The 20,565-nt window shown below is 44.5% G+C and overlaps 1 protein-coding gene across 1 annotated transcript in view; it reads left to right on the top strand.

The window, feature by feature from the left end:
- shank3b (SH3 and multiple ankyrin repeat domains 3b) overlaps positions 1-20,113 on the top strand; it is a gene marked incomplete at its 3' end in the record, with an annotated part of 28,330 nt that extends 8,217 nt beyond the window's left edge. Inside the window, exons 2-27 of the mRNA XM_080491798.1 lie at positions 2,064-2,235; positions 2,425-2,628; positions 4,530-4,601; positions 4,863-4,971; positions 5,543-5,694; positions 5,936-6,065; positions 6,560-6,597; positions 6,913-7,029; positions 7,116-7,193; positions 7,876-7,942; positions 8,093-8,312; positions 9,146-9,321; positions 9,415-9,528; positions 9,606-9,681; positions 10,552-10,634; positions 11,539-11,663; positions 12,238-12,370; positions 12,612-12,692; positions 12,798-12,815; positions 13,787-13,917; positions 14,605-14,698; positions 15,473-16,084; positions 16,169-16,462; positions 17,369-18,653; positions 18,820-18,846; positions 19,519-20,113. Of these exons, the coding sequence (XP_080347924.1) occupies positions 2,068-2,235; positions 2,425-2,628; positions 4,530-4,601; positions 4,863-4,971; positions 5,543-5,694; positions 5,936-6,065; positions 6,560-6,597; positions 6,913-7,029; positions 7,116-7,193; positions 7,876-7,942; positions 8,093-8,312; positions 9,146-9,321; positions 9,415-9,528; positions 9,606-9,681; positions 10,552-10,634; positions 11,539-11,663; positions 12,238-12,370; positions 12,612-12,692; positions 12,798-12,815; positions 13,787-13,917; positions 14,605-14,698; positions 15,473-16,084; positions 16,169-16,462; positions 17,369-18,653; positions 18,820-18,846; positions 19,519-20,113 (5,199 nt within the window). The 5' untranslated portion in view covers positions 2,064-2,067. The remainder of the gene's footprint in view (positions 1-2,063; positions 2,236-2,424; positions 2,629-4,529; positions 4,602-4,862; positions 4,972-5,542; positions 5,695-5,935; positions 6,066-6,559; positions 6,598-6,912; positions 7,030-7,115; positions 7,194-7,875; positions 7,943-8,092; positions 8,313-9,145; positions 9,322-9,414; positions 9,529-9,605; positions 9,682-10,551; positions 10,635-11,538; positions 11,664-12,237; positions 12,371-12,611; positions 12,693-12,797; positions 12,816-13,786; positions 13,918-14,604; positions 14,699-15,472; positions 16,085-16,168; positions 16,463-17,368; positions 18,654-18,819; positions 18,847-19,518) is intronic.
- Between the last annotated feature and the right edge of the window lie 452 nt (positions 20,114-20,565).

The raw sequence follows: 20,565 nt of genomic DNA, 5'->3' as shown, positions 1-20,565 counted from the left end.
AGATTTTGTTTCTCCTTTTCACATTTGTTGTGTCTATTTAAGATTCTGTCTTGTGTTACAGCATCTGTGCTTTTTACATACTTTCTTTTTCTTTTTCTTAATTTTTGCCCCTTTAAACCATTTGGTGAATCATTTTTGTATATTTTCTTCATCGTTATTCTTTATTCTTCTATTCTACTTTTTTTAATCTTATTTCTCTCTTTTGTGATTCATTTTTTCTGTAATTTTTGTGAATTTTTAAGAGAAAATTTTAGAAAAATTGAATTTTTTTCTATTTAAAGATTTTTGTGGTCTTTTTTAATCTTTGTGGTTATTTTGGGGCTGTTTCACAAGATTTCTGTTTCTTTTTCAACATTTTGGCTTTTTCTGTAGTTTTTCATTGTGTGTCTGGTTTCTTTGTGAATATTTTACACATACTTGTCACATATTGGACGTTTCTTTTTCTTTAGTTTTGCTTTGTGGTGTTTTGTGACTGTTATAACTTGATAGTTTTTTCTCATACATCAGCTCAGAGTTAATGCTGAAGTAACAGTTTCCTCCCTGTTTAAAGTGTTAGTGTCCTGAGACCGTGGTGTTTTTGGAGGCCCGAGTTATTTGGCCGTGGGAGGAAGGAGGTGAGACCTTCTCGTCTCTTCCACCATTTCTTTCCGTTCACGGACCGTTTAAAGAAAAAGGAGCAGAACAATTGGAGGAGTGAAAAACAGGACGTGACGTCACATCCTGTGGACGTTATTAGTGCGGGAGGAGGTGGAGGTCCGACCTGAGAAAGAGATAGAGAGAGACGTGGTCGTCCTTTAATTCGAGCCAGCAGACGCCCGAACACGCTCGCTTTGCTGCTTCAGTCTGAAAATGCTAAATATTCTCTAAAGGAGAAGCTGTGGGAGGCTGAAGGATGCACCATCGCTTCAGTCTCCACAGACGCGCCACGTTCACAATCATCCCTGCTCATTATATCACATTATCACAGGGACCAGTCAGTTTAGACACTTTATAGCCTAAATAACACAAAAAACAAACCGGAGTCCCACTGTTTGCTGCTACACTCTGACTTACAGTAGCGACAAATTCTGTAAATGAAACTGGTAAAGTAGTAAAGTATAACCCGACTTGAGACAGAAAACTCAACAACACAAATAACAAAAAGCTGAATAAATAAATAAAAGAAAGTCAACTGATCACCTAAAACACTAATATAGGTGTTTACAACACCTTCATCTGCATACAGGGGGAACATTTCTTACATACAAACACTGAGTGGACATACACAATAAAGGACTGATAACCAACAGCACCATCAGTGGCCTGACAGTCTTTAGTGTTTCTGGCTTTTCTAGTTGTGTTTCCGTCTGAATGCAAAACTGTTCTCACACAAAAAACGATTCAAGTCAACTGCGGTCAGATCCAGTGACTCGACAGAAAAAGTGCCGAGTCACTGTTAATGCTGTCTCATGCTTGTCCGTTGCCTCGACACATCGTGGATATTTAGAAGTTCTGCTTCGAGGATGGCGTTGGGTTTCTGAAGGATCTGTCGTGAAACACACACAGCGAACAATGTCAGATGTTGTTGGAGTTGGAATTTGATCGATACGGAACAACAAACGCATTTCGTACAAATGGTCATAGACAAGAGAGAAGTTGTGTGAAAGAGGCGGTCTGTACGTTTTTTGAACGAGTCAAGGCAAAGGACGGGGGAGTACCGGAAACGATAAAGTAGAGTGGACCAATCACAGCCCTTGTGGTTTACGTCACTTCAATGTGTAGTTCTGAATTTTCGGAGACCTTTAGGTGACGTTCCGGGTGTGCTGTTTTGTTGCCATCGAGACACGGATAAAGGGGCGGGGCTAACATCCCCCTATAAAGCAGATCAGAGCAGGAAGGAGGCGCTCCAACAAGTTTTAATAACTTAAAAAGAACAAGACGGAGACAAAAGTAGTTTGACTGAAACCATCACACGTTTGGTCTCATTTATTCTCACATTTGTCGCATTTAATGCTGATGATCACCTGACTCTCTATCTGCTTTGCGATTGGTCCACTCACTCTCTCACCCGGCCCTCTCCCCAGACACATGCCTCTGAGTCCGGCTGCTGACACCAAACATGATCGCCCAAGGCAACAGGCGGTTACTAACGGCAACCCGACAGGCTCTGCTGTTGCCAGGGACGACGACGTGGACGACACGCCCCCTGGAAACAGCATCGTGGTCCGGATCGGCATCCCGGACCTGCAGCAGACGGTAACACCAGCTAGAGGTCACAGCTCGTATCCACGCTGATAAACATCTGCATAAAACTGAGGCGCAACACCAACCTGTGTGCGTGTGTGTGTGTGTGTGTGTGCGTGTGTGTGTGTGTGTGTGTGTGTGTGTGCGCGTGTGTCTCTGTCTCTGTCCGTCCCTCTGTCTGCTCCTGTCTCTGGCTCTCAGAAGTGTTTGCGGTTGGACCCAGAGTTACCCGTTTGGACCAGTAAGCAGAGGGTTCTGGTGACGTTGACTCAGTCTCTGTCGGATGTTTTGAACTATGGTCTCTTCCAGCCGGCGTTCAACGGCCGAGCCGGAAAGTTTCTGGATGAGGAGCGCCTTCTGAAGGAATACCCTCTGCCCCCCATCACCCCTATCCCCTACCTGGAGGTAAATTTTCATCCAGAGCCGGACCTTTTCTGTCCTGGAGCCCCTCCAGCGGACCAATCACACCCCCCCAAGCCCCGCCTCCTCGCTAATTCACCAAAAAACATTTCAGTGAAGCCAAACACTCGCCCCAACAGCACTGTACAGTGATAATGATAACATTTCCACACAGGTAGAAATCCAAAGTATTATCACCACTTGAAAATAGGGAAAGAAAACTTACACTAAAACAATTAAAAAAAATCCTACTGAAAGTCAGAATTACAAGATAGTAAGTCATAATTATGAGATAGTAAGTCATGATTGTCAGATAATAACATAAATATGGTAAATTAAATAAATGTTGTGACTTTTTTTTGCACAAATCAAAAGTAGCAGGTCTTTGGTGGTATGACTTACTATCTCATTATTTTGAAATACTGTCTCATAATTATGACTTACTGTCCCATAATTTCGATTTACGATGTAATTATTTTTGACTTACTTTCTCAAAATCATGACTTTCCACGGGATTGTTTTCTTTTTTATTCAAGTGTAACTTTTATTTTATTTTTTTTAAGTGGTAGAAATGGGCTTCTATAAAAATAGACACAGAACCAGGACCCAAAAAAGACAAAAAGGACCAAAACAACATTAAAGAATTATCTGAAAAAGAACATAAATCATATGTAAGAATTATACAGAGATGCTTAAATATTTTTTTGAAATAAAATGCCACAAAGATACTGAAACACTGAAACAAAACAAAAAATAAATTGCCAATCTAACAGATTACAAGTAACCAAGGAGTGAAACCAGAATATAACTAATCATCACCAAAACTGCCAAAACTTGACTATGTACACTATAAAAAGTATAATATTTTATTGGTTTTGCATTGGGACAAAAACTGTCGGGGAAACGTAGCCACTGGAAGGGAAATAGGCTTGTGAACACGTTTCCGAGAATAAGCAGCCAGTGACTGTTTTGTTTATTTGTTTGTTTTTTTTGTGTTTCCATTTTTTTATGTTTGTCAAACATTTTTTTTTTTGTGTGGAAAACTTTTCGAAATCTCTCTCTGTTGCTGCTGGTTCGAATTATTAATGGTAACGTGTATCAGTCGTGACCCACTGCACCACCTGCTGGTACAAAGTGAGATCACAGCATTGATCAGGCTGTGGTTAGCTTGTTAGCATCACAAACAAGTCTTATTTTCTTTCTTTCTTCTTTTATTTTTTTTCTTTTCACCCAAAATTTTCTAAGTTATATTTTCCAACTTAATATTTAAAATTTCAACGAATGGTAGTTTTCTGAGATGAAAATTGTGGAAGTGATCGCAATAGTTATCTATGTCAATTCTTTAAAAGATCAATGATTCAATCAATAATATGTATTAATTGAACTCAAATAACTGTATCTATGTACCAGGACAAAAAAACATCTATTTAAGTGTTAGTTGATAATGAAGGTTAATGTTCAGGATATTTTGTCAAAAAGGTAAAAGTTGTATACATTTTTGGTCTGAATCGAAATAAATCACAGAGTGTAAATCCTATGTACATCCACTAGGGGGTGCTGCAGAGAGAGATGACCGTGAATTCATAGTCATGAAAGTCACAGAAAATTTACTATGCGATTAGGATATAATCTTAAAATATTCCCTTCGTGGAATGATTTGAATGGAAACTTTTTGTGAATGGAAGATTATTTGTTTCAAATATTATTGTGAAAACACAAAAGTATTTGATTCCTGTGTCACTATTTTTATTTAGTTACCTTGATAAAGTTTTGGGAATACTGCAAAGTATGTTGCAAAGAAGTGAGTGAAAACGCGTCGAAATGATAAAAGCGTGAAGCACACGAAGCTTCAGTTTACCGTCAAACTGACCTTGTCCCTGTTTTTGTTTGTTTTTTCTTCTCTGCAGTTTCGTTATAAACGAAGAGTTTACACTCAAAGCTACGTAGACGATAAGCAGCTGGCCAAGCTGCACACTAAGGTGAAACTCCACATTTTCACACTTTCACTGGTTTATTTGTGTTTGCCGCTGTTGCAAGGCATGATGGGAAATGATATAGAATTTATCATGAACTTCAGAAAAAAATGATAAATCAATTATGCAAAAAGTTACCGAGATATGATTAGAAGTATTTAATTATGGAGGTATTCAATATTAGTAATAGTAGAGAATTGTACTGAAGCTGAATATAGAAGAAAATATGAACCGTTTTTTTAAAGGAATTTTCTGTTTCTGTTTCAGGCAAACCTGAAGCGTTTTATGGAACACGTTCACCAAAAGAACGTGGAAAAAGTTTCCAAATGGCTGGAAAAAGGCCTCGACCCGAACTTCCACGACTCGGACAGCGGAGGTAAGACAGAAAAAGAAAAAATAACTGCAAGAAAAGCCCTCAGAATCTGCTAGGAAACACTGATTTCTAATTTAGTTTTAGTTAAAAAACCCACTTAAAAACTTTCAAAAAGAAACCAATAAAATGACAAAAACAGGAAATGTATCTATGGAAACAAGTTGTATTTTGATTATATTGTTGTTGAATATCATATTAAGAAAACAAAATCAGACAGGTGCTTTCAATAAATGTTAAATAATGCATATAAAGACAGTGTTTATTATTATTATTATTAGATAACAAAAGGTTTCAAGTAGACCCCCCCCCCCCAAAAAAAAAACATCAAACATTCTAAATATTCACACATAAAATAAAGTTGTAATTGTTTAATCTTTAACTTGTTTTATTATTGATTTGTGTTCGCAGCTGTAATTATATTCGAAAATTTGAAATTTGAAAAAGAATTCCCTCTGTGTTATGGGAGTTATTCCTTGGTGAGTGTATTTGAGTTGTGTTTCTAGTTTCTTCTGCAGACTGACGAACCTGTTGGTGTGTTTGTTTGTTTGTTTGTTTGTTTGTGTGCTTGTGACAGAGTGTCCCCTGACCCTGGCCGTGCAGCTGGAGGAGAGCGAGGAGCTCATCAAGGTGCTCCGTAGCGGCGGTGCTCACCTGGACTTCCGGACCAGAGATGGCATCACAGCTCTGCACCGAGCTGTGCTCTGCAGGAACAGCGCCGCCCTCACGGTGAGACCACGCTACTGCACCCACTTTCACGGCTTTCATTCTCAGCTTTTATTCACATTGTTAGTTTGGTCTTCACAAGGAATTGACAGTGACAGTTTATGTATTTCAGCTTTCCTCAGTATGAACATGCAGTGTAAACAAAGCTGGGCCCAGAATGCTGCCTTGCGGCACGCCCTTTGTAATATTTGAAGAAAAGAGGAGCTTTAACTCATGACATACTGTAACTCTTCCTCCTCCTCAGACGCTGCTGGACCTCGGAGCGTCCCCGGACTACAAAGACAGCCGAGGCCTGACGCCCCTCTATCACTCCGCCATGGTGGGCGGCGCCCCCTACTGCTGCGAGCTGCTGCTGCAGGACCACGCCACCATCGGTACCACGCCTCAGATAACAGTTCACCCTACAGTCAAAACAAATCCTTAGAAATGCCAGAACGTTTAGAGCTCAGGTCCGTAAGACGACAAATTTCACTGTCAAAACCTGTATAGGAAACGTAACTACAAGAAGAAGCTTTATCGTCATAGTTTCCGATAGTCTTGACTTTAAACGCAACATTTCACCCGTAAATTGGTTTGTAAAGGTAATGACTACATTTTTCATTTATTGGCACATTTTCAGGTGGGAATTTTGAATTTTCCAAATGGTTCTATATATTTCTAAGTTCCCAGCTTCATGAATGCAACATGATAGAAAAAAAAAATTTATATGTTAGTAAGAGGAGACCAGTCCGAGCCGGCAGCTGCTTGAAGATACAAAAAAAAAATAGAAAATCCTCCAGATGTTTTAATTTATTAATATTTTTGTTTTTGTTTGTGGAAAAGAAAACCCACTTCAGCTCTGAGCGAGTTCTTGTTGTCATGGTTACAGGGATGACTGATGAGAACGGGTGGCAGGAAATCCACCAGGTGACAAATGCGCACACACACACACACACACACACACACACACACACACACGCACACACACACACACACACACACACACACACACACACACACACACACACACACACACACACACACACACACACACACACACACACAGTTAAATCAGCGGCACTGATGAGGAGTTCAAGCCCTGAACAATTATGATTTTGTGTGTGGGCGCGTTTGTGCGTTTGTGTGTGTGTGTGTGTGTGTGTGTGTGTGTGTGTGTGTGTGTGTGTGTGTGTGTGTGTGTGTGTGTGTGTGTGTGTGTGTGTGTGTGTGTGTGTTTTTCAGGCGTGTCGCTATGGCAACGTGCAGCACTTGGAACACCTGCTGTTCTACGGCGCCGACATGAGTTCCCAGAATGCATCGGGGAACACTGCACTGCACCTCTGTGCCCTGTACAATCAGGTAACGACAACACGTCAAGGACACAACAACAACAACAACAACAACAACTGCTGTGGAGGTGACGGTGTTGTTGCCACTGTTTGCAGGACAGTTGTGCTCGCGTGCTGCTGTTCAGAGGAGCCAACAAGGACATCAAGAACTACAACAACCAGACTGCCTTCCAGGTGAACCTACAAGCAACCTGCTGTACACACAGAACTAACAAACAAATAAATACATAGATAAATACTTTTTTCATGACATTTAAATAAAAGCCCCGCTTACACAACATTTTCAAACTAAAATGGAAAACTTTAGTTGTGTTTTGGGCGTCCGTTTACACGATAACAGTGCTCTTTTTTTCTTTCCGTCCGTGGCGTTGTAACGCTTTCACAGAAAAACACTAGAAACATAGAAGAAGACACAATGATGACATTATCATTTTCAGAAAATGCGTGTCTTGCCCGTTCATTCCTAAATTCCTCCATTCTGGAACCTGTTTTTCGATAAAAACCCGTTTTCAGGCTCATAAAACGCCACGCTGTACAAATGATCGGGCAAACACAGTGCGGTTACATGAAACAGCGTAGTCGCTTTTAAAAACGCTCCGACTCTGCACCCGTGGAAACGCGGGAAAACGCAACTTTTCCAAAATGCCCCGACTCTGCGGAAACGGTGGAAAACGCGGGTATTTTGAAAACACTCTGACTCCGTCTCTGTGTAATCTAGTAATGGTCATTTAGAAAAAATTATGTAAAATTAAAAAAAAAAAATTATGCGCAGACCTCAAATATCTGGGACATTAAATTTAGTTTGTGTGTGTGTGTGTGTGTGTGTGTGTGTGTGTGTGTGTGTGTGTGTGTGTAGGTGGCGATCATCGCTGGAAACTTTGATCTGGCCGAAATCATCAAGATCCATAAAATGTCTGACGTTGGTGAGTTTTAACACTTTTAACTTCTGCGTGTGTGTGTGTGTTGTCAGTCCAGGAGCTTGATGTTAACTCTGTGTGTGTGTGTGTGCGTGCGTGCGTGCGTGTGTGTGTGTGTGTGTGTCTGTAAATATATGCGTATGTGTGTCCAAGTAGTTCCCTTCAGAGAAACTCCCTCCTACACGAAGCGGCGCCGAGCCGGCTTGACGCGCTCGACTGCGGGGAACGGCCTGTCGTCTCCTCGCTCCCTGATTCGCTCGGCCAGCGACAACGCCCTGGAAAGCCCCGCCTCTTCACCTGGCCCCTCCCTCCAGAGTCTGGAGACACACCACGATACACACACACACTCACTACGACGCCACACACGTCGTCTCAGGTACCCACAGTTACACCCTGAAATACACACACCTAAAAACACTACAACAGTTATTTACAGTAATTATTAGGATACAGTATCTGTGGAGTTTATCCGGTATGAGTGGAGTTAATAATGCTATTGGTGTAGTTGGTAACATTACAGGTGTAGTTAGTAATAGTACAGGAGTAGTCATGTGTAGTTAGTAACATTACAGGTGTTATTACTGACATGACAGGTGTAGTTAGTTACATAACAAGTGTAGTTATTAACAATTCAGCTGTTGTTAGTAACATTACAGGTGTTGCTGGTAACAGTGCAGGTGTAGTTATTTGTAGTTAGTGACATTACTGGTGTAGTTAGTAATAGTTCAGGTGTAGTTAGTGACATTACAGGTGTAGTTAGTGACATTACCGGTGTAGTTAGTAACAGTGCAGGTGAAGTTATGTGTAGTTAGTAACATCACAGGTGTAGTTAGTAATAATTCAGGTGTAGTTAGTGACATTACAGGTGTAGTTAGTAACAGTGCAGGTGAAGTTAGTGACTTATCGGTGTAGTTAGTAATAGTGCAGGTGTAGTTATGTGTAGTTAGTAACATTACAGGTGTAGTTAGCAATAGTTCAGGTGTAGTTAGTGACATTACAGGTGTAGTCAATAATATCACAGGTGGAGTTAGTAACATCACAGGTGTAGTGAGTGGCATTACAGGTGTAGTTAGTGACATCACAGGTGTAGTTAGTGACATTATAAGTGTAGTTAGTAACAGTGCAGGTGTAGTGAGTGACATTACAGTTGTATTTAGTTACAGTGAGAACATCGTAATTAATCCTGTGATGACTGTGTGACCACCACAGTCCGAGCGGTGGAGCTCACGTAGAAACCAGCCCTCCGTCCTCGCCACCAATGACCCCTCAGATGAGGAAGAGGAGGCTGTACAGCGCCGTGCCGGGCCGTACCTTCATCGCCACACGGTCACATGTCCCCCAAGGGCCTGGAGAGATCCAGCTGCACCGAGGAGAGCGGGTCAAAGGTCAGGCAGGGAGAAGAGGCAGCAGCATTGATGAACATGTGAGTCACACATATGTGATGTTGTTGTTGTTGTTGTTGTTGTTGTTGTTTCCAGTGCTGTCGATCGGCGAGGGAGGATTCTGGGAAGGCACCGTGAAAGGCCGGACCGGCTGGTTTCCCGCTGACTGCGTGGAGGAGGTGCAGATGAGACAGTACGACCCGAGACTCGGTAAACACCGCGCCCACGTGAGCCGCGCTCGCTTCGGCTACACGTGAAACATGTGACCCGTGACACGTATGTTTCAGAGACGAGGGAGGACCGCACCAAGAGGCTGTTCAGACACTACACCGTGGGATCGTACGACAACTACACCTCCTACAGGTCGGACCGCCACACTGCAACGTTCCTCTTCCTCATGCACACTATCATCAAACTATAGTTTTATATATTCATACATAGATAGATAGATAGATAGATAGATAGATAGATAGATAGATAGATAGATAGATAGATAGATGGATAGATAGATAGATAGATAGATAGATAGATAGATGTAGATACAATTTACATTTACACATTCATATGCACTTTCAATTTTCAAAATGTTAATGAAAATATCAGTGTCAATTTTTAAAAATCACTATTCATTATATCTGTTTACTCAGTATCATATTTTATCATTTTTAAAATTGACCATGAAGAATATCTCTTCTTATATTTATTTGAAATATTTATGCAAAATTATATAACAAATCGCGTAATGCAAAATATGTATTCACAATATTGTTTTTATCATACATAACATATATATATATTTTTTTGAAAAATCTCATTTATGTTGAAAATTACAAATAAAATAAAAATTTTGAAAATCAATTTCATATCGTAAATAGTTTTAATTACAAAATTGCAAACATTCACAATAACATAATATTTTCCCCACTAAGTAATATAGTGTATGTGCATATTCAGTTTTTATTGCTATTTACACAGCACATTATTTTTTCAATATTTATACAAAATAGCTGTAAACAATGATAGTATTCACTTGCATTTTTGACAAAAAGTTGCATTTTAATTTTATGTTAGAATTTTTAAAAAGTCAAATTAAATGTTGTCTTAAGGTCATAGGTGTCGTAAAATATTGAATCATGAAGAAGTAATGAAGTAAAATTGTAAAATGCCATTTTTCCTCCCGAAATGTGTTTTAGCTCTTGAGGTCCTAACGTCGCTAATTTGTTTGGTTTTCAGTGACTACGTGATCGAGGAGAAGACGGCGGTGCTGCAGAAGAGAGAGAGCGAAGGATTCGGCTTCGTCCTCAGAGGAGCTAAAGGTAGAAGCAAAAGAAGTGGAGAAGATGAGCGGAGGAGTGGTGGGAGGAAGAAAGGAGAGAGGGGGAGAGAGAGAGAGAGAGAGAGAGAGAGAGAGAGAGGGGGGGGGGGAGAGATTTGCAGTTCAGAGGACGAAAAAAAAGCTGGTTTCATAACAGCTGAAGGGGAGCGACAGGCCACGCCCCCACTGGGGCCGAAACAAAGTGGGCGGGGCTAAACATTTCAAAAATGGGATGCCAAAGCGGTGCTTCTCAAACCTTTCAAATTCCCACCAAAATACAAAATCAGGAGCCTTCAAAATAAAAGCAGACAGTCTAGAAAGTGATTTTATTTTTACATACAAATCTAAGTTCCCATTTCCACAATAACGTCACAATTTGTATTTTCCTGTATGAAACGTTTTGTGTTTACACAGCAACGTTTTGAAAATGATGTAGTTCTCATGCAGGGCCACTAATGGGTGCTGTTCTTTGTTTTCACACACCGATGCTCGTAGAGAACAACAACATATAAACATTAACAATGGCCGTTTCTTGATATGCATACTTTGTCCGTACTTCCACCATACTTGTGAAATGTCATCAGCAGGAGACCAAGTACTGATCCGATTCAGAGAAAGTATCTCGCCGAGTACACATAAAATACTCAGATGTGTTCTCACTCTGCCCACACTATTGAAGAAGCACCAAGACCGTATTTGTGTGAACTTGGGAAGCCATTATCCCAATATGCATTTGGCTAGAAATTCAGATAGTCCGTATTTCCGAGAAGGTACTTGCAAGTACGTTCTTGTGTAGTTGGACTTGAGAAACAGCGAATGTCTCTCTGTGTCTGTCTGCAGCTACGTTCAAACATCAAACCTTTAATCGCCACTCTTTATTTGTCGTCGTCTCTTTCTGTCTGTAGCTGAAACCCCCATCGAGGAATTTGCCCCGACGCCGGCGTTTCCTGCCCTCCAGTACCTGGAGTCAGTGGATCAGGGGGGCGTGGCCTGGAGGGCGGGGCTACGGACAGGAGACTTCCTCATAGAGGTAAAGGCTGTCGTTCCAGTGATTGTTGCTGCGTTTCCTGCAGTGATATAGACTACTGTCCACTGATTGTTGCTGTGTTTCCTGCAGTGATACAGACTGACTGTCCAGTGATTGTTGCTGTGTTTCCTGCAGTGATACAGACTGACTGTCCTGTGATTGTTGCTGTGTTTCCTGCAGTGATACAGGCTGACTGTCTTGTGATTGTTGCTGTGTTTCCTGCAGTGATACAGGCTGACTGTCCAGTGATTGTTGCTGTGTTTCCTGCAGTGATACAGACTGACTGTCCTGTGATTGTTGCTGTGTTTCCTGCAGTGATACAGGCTGACTGTCCAGTGATTGTTGCTGCGTTTCCTGCAGTGATACAGACTGACTGTCCTGTGATTGTTGCTGCGTTTCCTGCAGTGATACAGACTGACTGTCCAGTGATTGTTGCTGTGTTTTCTGCAGTGATACAGACTGACTGTCCAGTGATTGTTGCTGTGTTTCCTGCAGTGATATAGACCACTGTCCAGTGATTGTTGCTGCGTTTCCTGCAGTGATACAGACTGACTGTCCTGTGATTGTTGCTGTGCAGGTGAACGGGAGCGACGTGGTGAAGGTGGGTCACCGGCAGGTCGTCTCTCTGATCCGACAGGGAGGAAGTCGTTTGCTGATGAAAGTCGTGTCCGTTTCTCGGAAATCTGAATCGAACCTGATCAGGAAGAAAGGTATACACACACACACACGCACACTCACACAGACACACACACACACACACACACACACACACACACACACACACACACACACACGCACACATGCACACACACACACACACACGCACACAGTCACAGAGACACAGAGGAGTTTTTTAACTGTCTACCTGTTTGAGCTGTGTGTATGTGTGTTACTTGTTTGTGTAAATAAACTGTGTATTTTTGTAAATAAAGTGATCCGCTCTCCTTTTAGCCCCGCCTCCTCCAAAACGAGCCCCCAGCACCTCCTTGACTCTCCGGTCCAAGTCCATGACGGCCGACCTGGAGGAGATAGGTAAAACACACACACACATGCACACACGCACGCACTCACACACTCACACACTCACACACACGGTGTTATGAGCTGGCTTGCCTCTGACGGTTGTTCTCTCTGCAGCCAGGAGGAGGCGCTTTGGTGAGTCGGACCCTCTGTGTGTGTCCATGTGGTTTTCAGTCTGTGGGCATGATGTCACAGTGATGTCACGGTGATGAGTCATGAGGGGCATTTCCACCACTTACGCTAAAATCATTGATCGCTGTGATGGCAGAAAAAAACATTCCACTCATTTTCAAATAATTTACTTTTATAACTGTATAAAACTTTTTTTTATTGGCTTACAATTCAATCTTTTTAATTTTATTTATTAATCCGTAAATTATTATTCATATTTACGTCACTTCTTTAGGTGTCATTTCTTAAAGTTTGGGGACAGTGATCCAGCAGTAGAATATATTCTGAATAATGATTTTATTTAAACTGTATTTACTTTTTTTAAATTAGTTTTGTGTTTTTATTTTATCATAAACTTATTTATTTATTTATTTATTTATTTATTTATTTATTTATAGTTAGTTAGTTAGTTAGTTAGTTAGTTAGTTAGTTAGTTAGTTAGTTAGTTGGTTTTTCTATTTTATTCGTTTTATTTTATTTAATCATATAATATACTTATTCGTTAGTTTGTTGGTTCATTCGTTTATTTATTCATAGGCTGAAGTGAATCAAAATGAAAAGTGGGTCCGAAAGAATTAAAACTACAAAAACCTCACAATATTAGTTTAATTGTAGTTTTTTGGGATGTTTTCTTAAAGTTTGTGTGGAAAGGCTCCTCATATTAGTGATTGCTTGAGGGCTGCAGCTGGCGACAACAAACACCTCTTCATTTTTTGGAGGGTTACTACTGAACATTTGGGAAAAGGAAATAAAGTGAAACGTGTATTTTGGTGTGAAACCTTTGCAGAGGGTTTAGTTTTGGTGTTTCACAGTCCCGCTGTGGCCCTGATGGTTGCTATGGTGATGTCACACGGTGGGACGTCTGTGCTCGTGGTGGTGAACTTTTGTCACGCAGTCGGCTCACGCTGCCCCCCCTCCTGTCTCCCGCTCTCCAGAGAAGCTGGACGAGATGCTGGCTGGAGGTCAGCAGGAGGTCGTCCTGCGGGGTCGCCCGACCGACGACTTCAGGGCGGCGACGGTCAAACAGCGGCCAATCAGCCGACGCATCACGCAGGCCGAGATCAACGTAAGACCACCGACCGATCGCACCACACTTTATTATAAGCAAATTCTGCTTCCTTGTTCTCCATTCAAACAGTCTAATTTAGTTAGTTTAATCTCACTGATTCGACATAAAACCCATTGAAAAAGCAGGAAGCCAGTCAGTACCTCTGCCTCGCTGTAGTATTTGAGTAGTTTTAGTGATTTTATCCACTTTTTTGGCAACTCCAGCTATTCTGGCTGTTTTACTTTATTTCGCTGTTTTTAGACCGGAGTTAAGACCATTATTGAAAATCGGCGTGGTATGCAAATACAATAAAAAAGTAAGAAAAAGCTTCATTTACAAAAACAGTTCGGAAAATATCAGGGAGCTGCTACACGGGGGCTGAAGAGCCACATGTGGCAGACCCCTGATGTACAGGATCGTGATATTTGAAAGTCACTCAGTCTCCAAACTGGTTCTTGAAAGGCAAATTGAAGCTTCATGTCTGATTATAAATGTCCGTTCTTCACCTGCCATGAACCTGAAGCATTATCTCCTCACATCAACTACTCATGATCTGCTGTAAAGGCGCCACCTGCAGGTGAAAACAAGGAAATCAAAGAACAGGCATCAGAATGAAAGTGAAGACAAAAGCTCGGAGAATCATGTGCAAATATTTACACAGACAAAAATCGTCCATCTAATTGTTTCTGTTGGTTGTGTGTGCAGTCGTTGTTTGAGCGTCAGGGTCTGGTGCCTCCAACCGCTCCAGAGAAAAGCACCATGGCGTTACCCAGAGGGATGTCCAGAACCAAAAGCTTTGGTGAGACACTCGCAGCTCGTAAAGTCATTTAACTTCAATGTGTTTGGGTCAAATGTTGGCTAATAACTAGAGAGAGTACCACTTTTACTGTTAAAGGAGCCATCACCTGGTATTCTCATGTATCCAGTCTCCTTTAAATTGTCTTTAACTCAAATCTTAAAACTTATCAGAGAGTACATGCGAGATTTTGACTGGATGTTAGATGCACGTTGATTGGCCGCCGGAACTGCCAATCATGGCGATAGCATAGCGATAGCATAGTGGTTCTTTGCTCACACGAAAAATGCAAAATAAAAAACAATAATGGAGTCGTCTACGAACATCCACACCGCAGAGCAACGTACCGGGAGATTTAAAATGAAATACAGGGTCATTTGTAAATAACATGGGGTTCAACGTTCTTCTAGTCCTGTTCGCGGTTAGTGGCTAGCTGTTAGTGCCTAGTGGCTAGCGGGTAGTGGCTAACCTCTAAATCTAACAGAGGTGAGGTTATGATATTAGCCTCTTCTGGTTGACAACAAGACAGGACCACAATCAAAATCTCCCGTTTTGAAGTGCGCCACCTTGTGGGCAATTCTGGTTTGAACAATGAGCCAGAACAAAAAAAAACTCAGCCACTTTCAAACTCCTGATTTGAAGTTTCAACTGAGATCCACCAGCAATATACATGTTTTAACAAGATAAAATAGGATTTCCGACTGATGACTCCTTTGAATGCAAATTTTTCTGTGTGTACTTTGTTGTTGTTGTAATATCTGCTGGGAACCGCTGCAGGTACCCCAGAGGACGACAGGATCTCGTCTCTGATCAATGAGAGTCGGTTTCCACGGAGCTCCTCGCTGACAGACAGCTTCATCCCGCCTCCTCCTCAAACGGCCCCGCCGCCTCCCCCCTCCGCCTCCTCCACTTCCTCGTTCATCCTCCTGGACTCCGGCCCGCCTCCCTCCTTCCTCCCCCCTCCTCCCCCCGCACGGGGGGAGGGGCTGACGCGCTCCAGCTTCAAGCCGGGGGCGGAGCCTCGGCTGCAGGAGCTCTGCGACTCGCCGACGCGGAGCCACGCACACGCCGAGCGGCAACGGAAGGCCAGGTCCATGATCATCCTGCAGGACACGCCGCCGACAATGCAGGCCGACACACACGTCGCCGCCACCACGCACACACTGCACACGGCGACGCACACAGCAACGCACACGCTCCATACCGCCACGCACACCTCCACACTGTCGCTCCACAGTACCAGCCCCGCTCTCGGACACTCGCCGGTGTCACGGCGCCGGGGACGACCGATTGAAAACCCGTACGCAAACGTGGGGCATCAGGCTGCGCCCACCAAACCTCAGAGGAGGAAGTCACCTTTGCTGAAGCAGCTTCCGGTTGAGGAGCAGGGTGAGAACTGATCTACACGTCTTATTTCCTCAGCAGATTTGATTCCGCACCTTCTCACCCAGCAGTCGTTTGTTTCTCCTCCAGGCTTGGGAATCAAAGATCACGATTTGTCCAAGATGGACGGCAGCGGGCCCAGCAGCCCGAGCAGGGCGGAGCTTTACCAGCAGCAGGTTCTATCTGAGCGCGCTCGAGTTCAGGGCCGTCGCTCTTCTCTCTTCCTGTCTGTGGAAGGGGCGGGGTCAGACCACCAGACCACGCCTCTGCTGACTCAGAGCCACTCGATGGACGATCTCGGCGAGCTTCCTCCCCCAGCCCCGGTCCTGTCGCCGTCACCGACGCCTCACACCTTCCTCCATCCGCTGACTGGGAAACCTTTAGGTCAGTATCACCACAGAGACATGGTTTGTTGACAGTATACTCACCACAGCAGTGAATCAAGACAGATCATTTCATGATCCTGTTGGACTAGTTCTGACTCACTACAAAAAAAATGGTCTAGGACATTTTCTTTAGCCTCGGTCAGACACCAAAGACCTCAGAAAGAACAAGAGAGCAAAGTAACAAGACTCTTGAACAAACAAGGTAAATCCTAGAAGGGTTTTCTTAGGGTTTTCTACCAAAGGCAGGTGTTCAGAAAAGAACATTTAAAGGATTCCTCAAGCTAGAAGAGTACCTGGGAATAAAACTGTGACAAAGTCTGCAAAAGAGAAAGGAATAGATTAGGTAGCTTTAAGTCTTTCTCAGAAACCACTAAAGATTTTAATTTCAAGTAACTCTGTGACAAAAATAAGGCCAGAGCAGAGAACATAGAGGTGAAACCTCAAAAGACAGAAGGCCTGGCAAAAGAATTATTCAAAGAGGACATGGACAAAATTCTGAAGTACTCATAAAAAGAGATGAGGATAGATTGAGTATTCTGAAGTATTAAGAGGAAATGAGGAAAAGGCTAAAACACCCTAAAAGGTAGGGTCCTGACTGAGACAGGAGTGAACTTGATCCCTGAATCTTTCTTCAATGGAAACAAGGACTGAACACAAAAATCAGACGTACCAATGAGGCAAGGACACATAAGGTCGTCCACAATAATGGTGGGAAACTCAGTAAAATCTTTACGGAATTCCCAAAGGAAGAATGTCTAATGTTAGTTTCTTTCCAAAAGTTTTCAAAATCCACCAAGGGCCTAGGACAGAACCCTGAAGTACTGAGGTCCACCAGCTTGAAAGAGGGGCAAGGAACAATTTTTTTCCTTGCAACAAAAATGTCCGCTTTCTTTTCTGTGTCCAGACCCATCGTCTCCTCTCGCCCTGGCTCTTGCTGCACGAGAACGAGCGCTCACTGCCCGCACCCCGAGCCCCGAACCTCGAACCAAACACGCATCTGCTTCCACCACGCCCATCCCCACTCCGGCCGCCAGCCCCGAAGGCCGACACAAGCGTACTCCCATCGCCACCCCGCAGAGCAGTCCGGAGCCACGATCCAAGCGCACCACTCCCCAGACCAGCCCCGAGCAGCGAACCAAGCGCACCACTCCGCAGACCAGCCCCGAGCTGAGGCATAAACGTATCACCCCGCCCCTTTTCCCAGACGGACAGGTGGAGCGTCCAGAAACAGAGGGAGGGGTGACTTCACCCGCAGTCCCCTCCCCTGAGAGGTGGAGACCTTCCCCTTTACCACCACTAGCAAACGAGAGCCATGCTGCCCTGCTTGACAGGCGCAGGAGCCTCACGGTGGGCAGCTCAGAGGAAGAGGGCGGGGCTTATACAGTGACACTCCCACCTGCTTTGTTGTCGTCGAGTGACGAGGAAACGAGGGAGGAGTTACGCAGGATTGGTCTCGTGACTCCTCCCCCTGCCTTTGCCAGTCCTACCGCCCCTCTCCCACCTACCTCCCTCAGTCTGCTGCCACGCCGAACAGGGGAGGGAGGGGGTGGGGAGAGTGGCCCCGACTCAGTGGGGAGACGAGACGAAGAAGAGGGAGGTGAAGATCGACTCCACGACAACTCCTCCCCAAGCTCACTCCCCCCCTCCATAACCCTGGCCTCCCCTACTGCTCCAACCTCCCCCTCCTCTCCAACTGCTACCCACCCATCTCCCACCTCTGCTGCCACCTCCCCCTCTGGCCTGAAGCCCCGCCTTCGTTCACCGATCGGTCGCGGCCGTTCGACTCTCCGGGATCCGCTACTGAAACAGTCTTCAGACAGCGAGCTGCTCCCCTCCGCAGCGTCTTCATCCTCCCCCTCCTCCCCACTCTGCTCCTCCCCAACAGGCGGCGGCGGGCGGCAGCCGCGGTATCTGTTCCAGAGGAGGTCCAAGCTGTGGGGCGGCGGGGACGATGACCGGCGGGGTCTCAGCCCGGATGAGGGACGTCCGGCGGCGCTGGGAGGTCAGGGGTCCGGTTCCGCCGTGGATCTGACCAGCCGGTCGGCGTCGGCACTGGAGCTGAGCGGGAGGGCGGGGTCTGGGATCGACTTGGCCAATCGGCTGCAGCTGCTCAACAAAGACAGTCACTCTCTGGGGGAGGAGCCGAGCCCCCTGGACCCTGGCCGGAGGTCACCTGTAGGAGGCGCCAGGTACTTAGAACTTCTAGTCACTGTAAAGAATGTTGCTGCTGGTGGGGCCGTCCCTCTCGGTGGGTCGTCCCTCTCAGTGGGCCGTCCCTCTTTGTGGGCCGTCCCTCCCTTTCGGTGCGTCGTCCCACCTTGCGGGCGATAACTGGCTCTGTTTGTGTTGTTGCAGATGTGTGGACAGTGCTGACAGTAAATCGTAGTTTTTTTTCTCTGGTAAACACTTCTTGTCATTGCTAAGATCAGCTAACAGACCACTAACGAGCATCCGCCTCATGAAAAGCTAACGACTAAACCCTGAACCTCGTGTGACTTCTGAAACTCAAAGACTGTGTGGAAACGTCTCGTCTGAATTTGATCCATCAAAACTTAGCAGCAAATCAAAAATCGAATTCAACAATTTTGATGGAGACGATTAATATTTCATATATAAAGTTACTTATCAAACACATTGAGGGAAAAATAAACAGAAATAAGGTCTGACTTCCTGTAATGATTGCACAATACAAGCAACAATTTCAAAATAAAAGTTCACGTTTCAGTTAAATACTTCATGACTTCATTCGAAACCAAATTAAACGAAATAACAAATTTATCCTCAATCTAAGATTATTACAAATTAAAATAAATTTTTAAAAATCACACCTTCTTGGTTCAAATAAAATCACTACATCATTTTTTACTAATCTAATAATTTAAGTACTTTATTTTACAACTAAAGGCGGTGGTTTGTTGGGTTCTTTTTCTGTTTGTTTCATTTTAACAACACTGTTCTTCAGAGCTAACGCCGTTACGTGCTAACTCGCTAACCCCGCTAACGACAATCTGAGACGTTTGCCTTTTTCATTAATCTGCTGTCGTTGTCCTTCAGGTTGTTTTCCAGTCTCGGCGAGCTCCACACCATCTCCCAGCGAGGGTACGGCTCCAGCTACACCGTCCGACATGGCAGCCGCTACCCCGTCACCCGCCGGAGCCCCTCCCCCTCACCTTCCCCCTCGGAGCGCTCCATGGGAATGACCTCCTCCACCTCGCCCTGCGCCGAGAGGCCCGACCTGAGCTCGGGCCGCGGCCTCACCATCCTGAAGTCGTCCAGCCTCAGCCTGCCCTCCGAGCCGAAGGAAGTTCGCTTCGTGATGCGCAGCGCCAGCGCCCGAACCCGCTCGCGCTCCCCGTCCCCGTCCCCGCACGCCTCCCCCTGCCCGTCCCCCGTCCTCAGCGGGCCCCTGCTGGCCCTGAGGCCGTGGAGGCAACGGCCCCTCAACCTGTGGAACAAGTACGACGTGGGGGACTGGTTGGAGAGCGTGGGCTTGGCCGAGCACCGCCAGCGTTTCCAGGAGCACGAGATCGAAGGCTCGCACCTGCCCGCCCTCACCAAGGAGGACTACGTGGAGCTGGGCGTCACCAGACTGGGGCACCGCATCAACATCGAGAGGGCGCTCCGACAGCTGCTGGAGGGCTCCACTTGACCCTCCACCTCCGACCTCTCACCTCTAGATACCCTGAACTGTGACCTGCAGACCTCCCGGCTCGCCTCCGACTCCAGGCCGTCACTCTGAGCACAAGAACCTTCGTGGCGACCGAAACCTTCGCCGCCGTCGGCCAAATCTCTTCAGAGCCGCTCAGCAGCTCTTTGATCCAAAACTCAATCTAACATCCCACATTGATTTGAAAAAAAAAAAAGAAAAAGAAGCCAAAATGATCGAAGAGCTGATTGGACGTTTTTATGGCCGAACATGAGGAGGAATTTATGTTACATTCTGAGAAAAATTAACAACATTTTATTTTCATTTTTCACATTTTAATTTGAATCATCACATGTGATTGTTTGACCTTAGCTTAAAAGTTTTGACAAATTATTTGTGTTTTTCAAAATAATTTTTTTTTTTTTTAAAGCAGTTTTAATTTCTGCTAAATAATT

The sequence above is a fragment of the Lipophrys pholis genome (assembly GCF_963383615.2).
Source record: "Lipophrys pholis genome assembly, chromosome: 22".
Taxonomy (NCBI): Eukaryota; Metazoa; Chordata; class Actinopteri; order Blenniiformes; family Blenniidae; genus Lipophrys; species Lipophrys pholis.
Note: the sequence above shows the minus strand (reverse complement) of the source record. Positions and strands in the feature narration are given on the sequence as shown.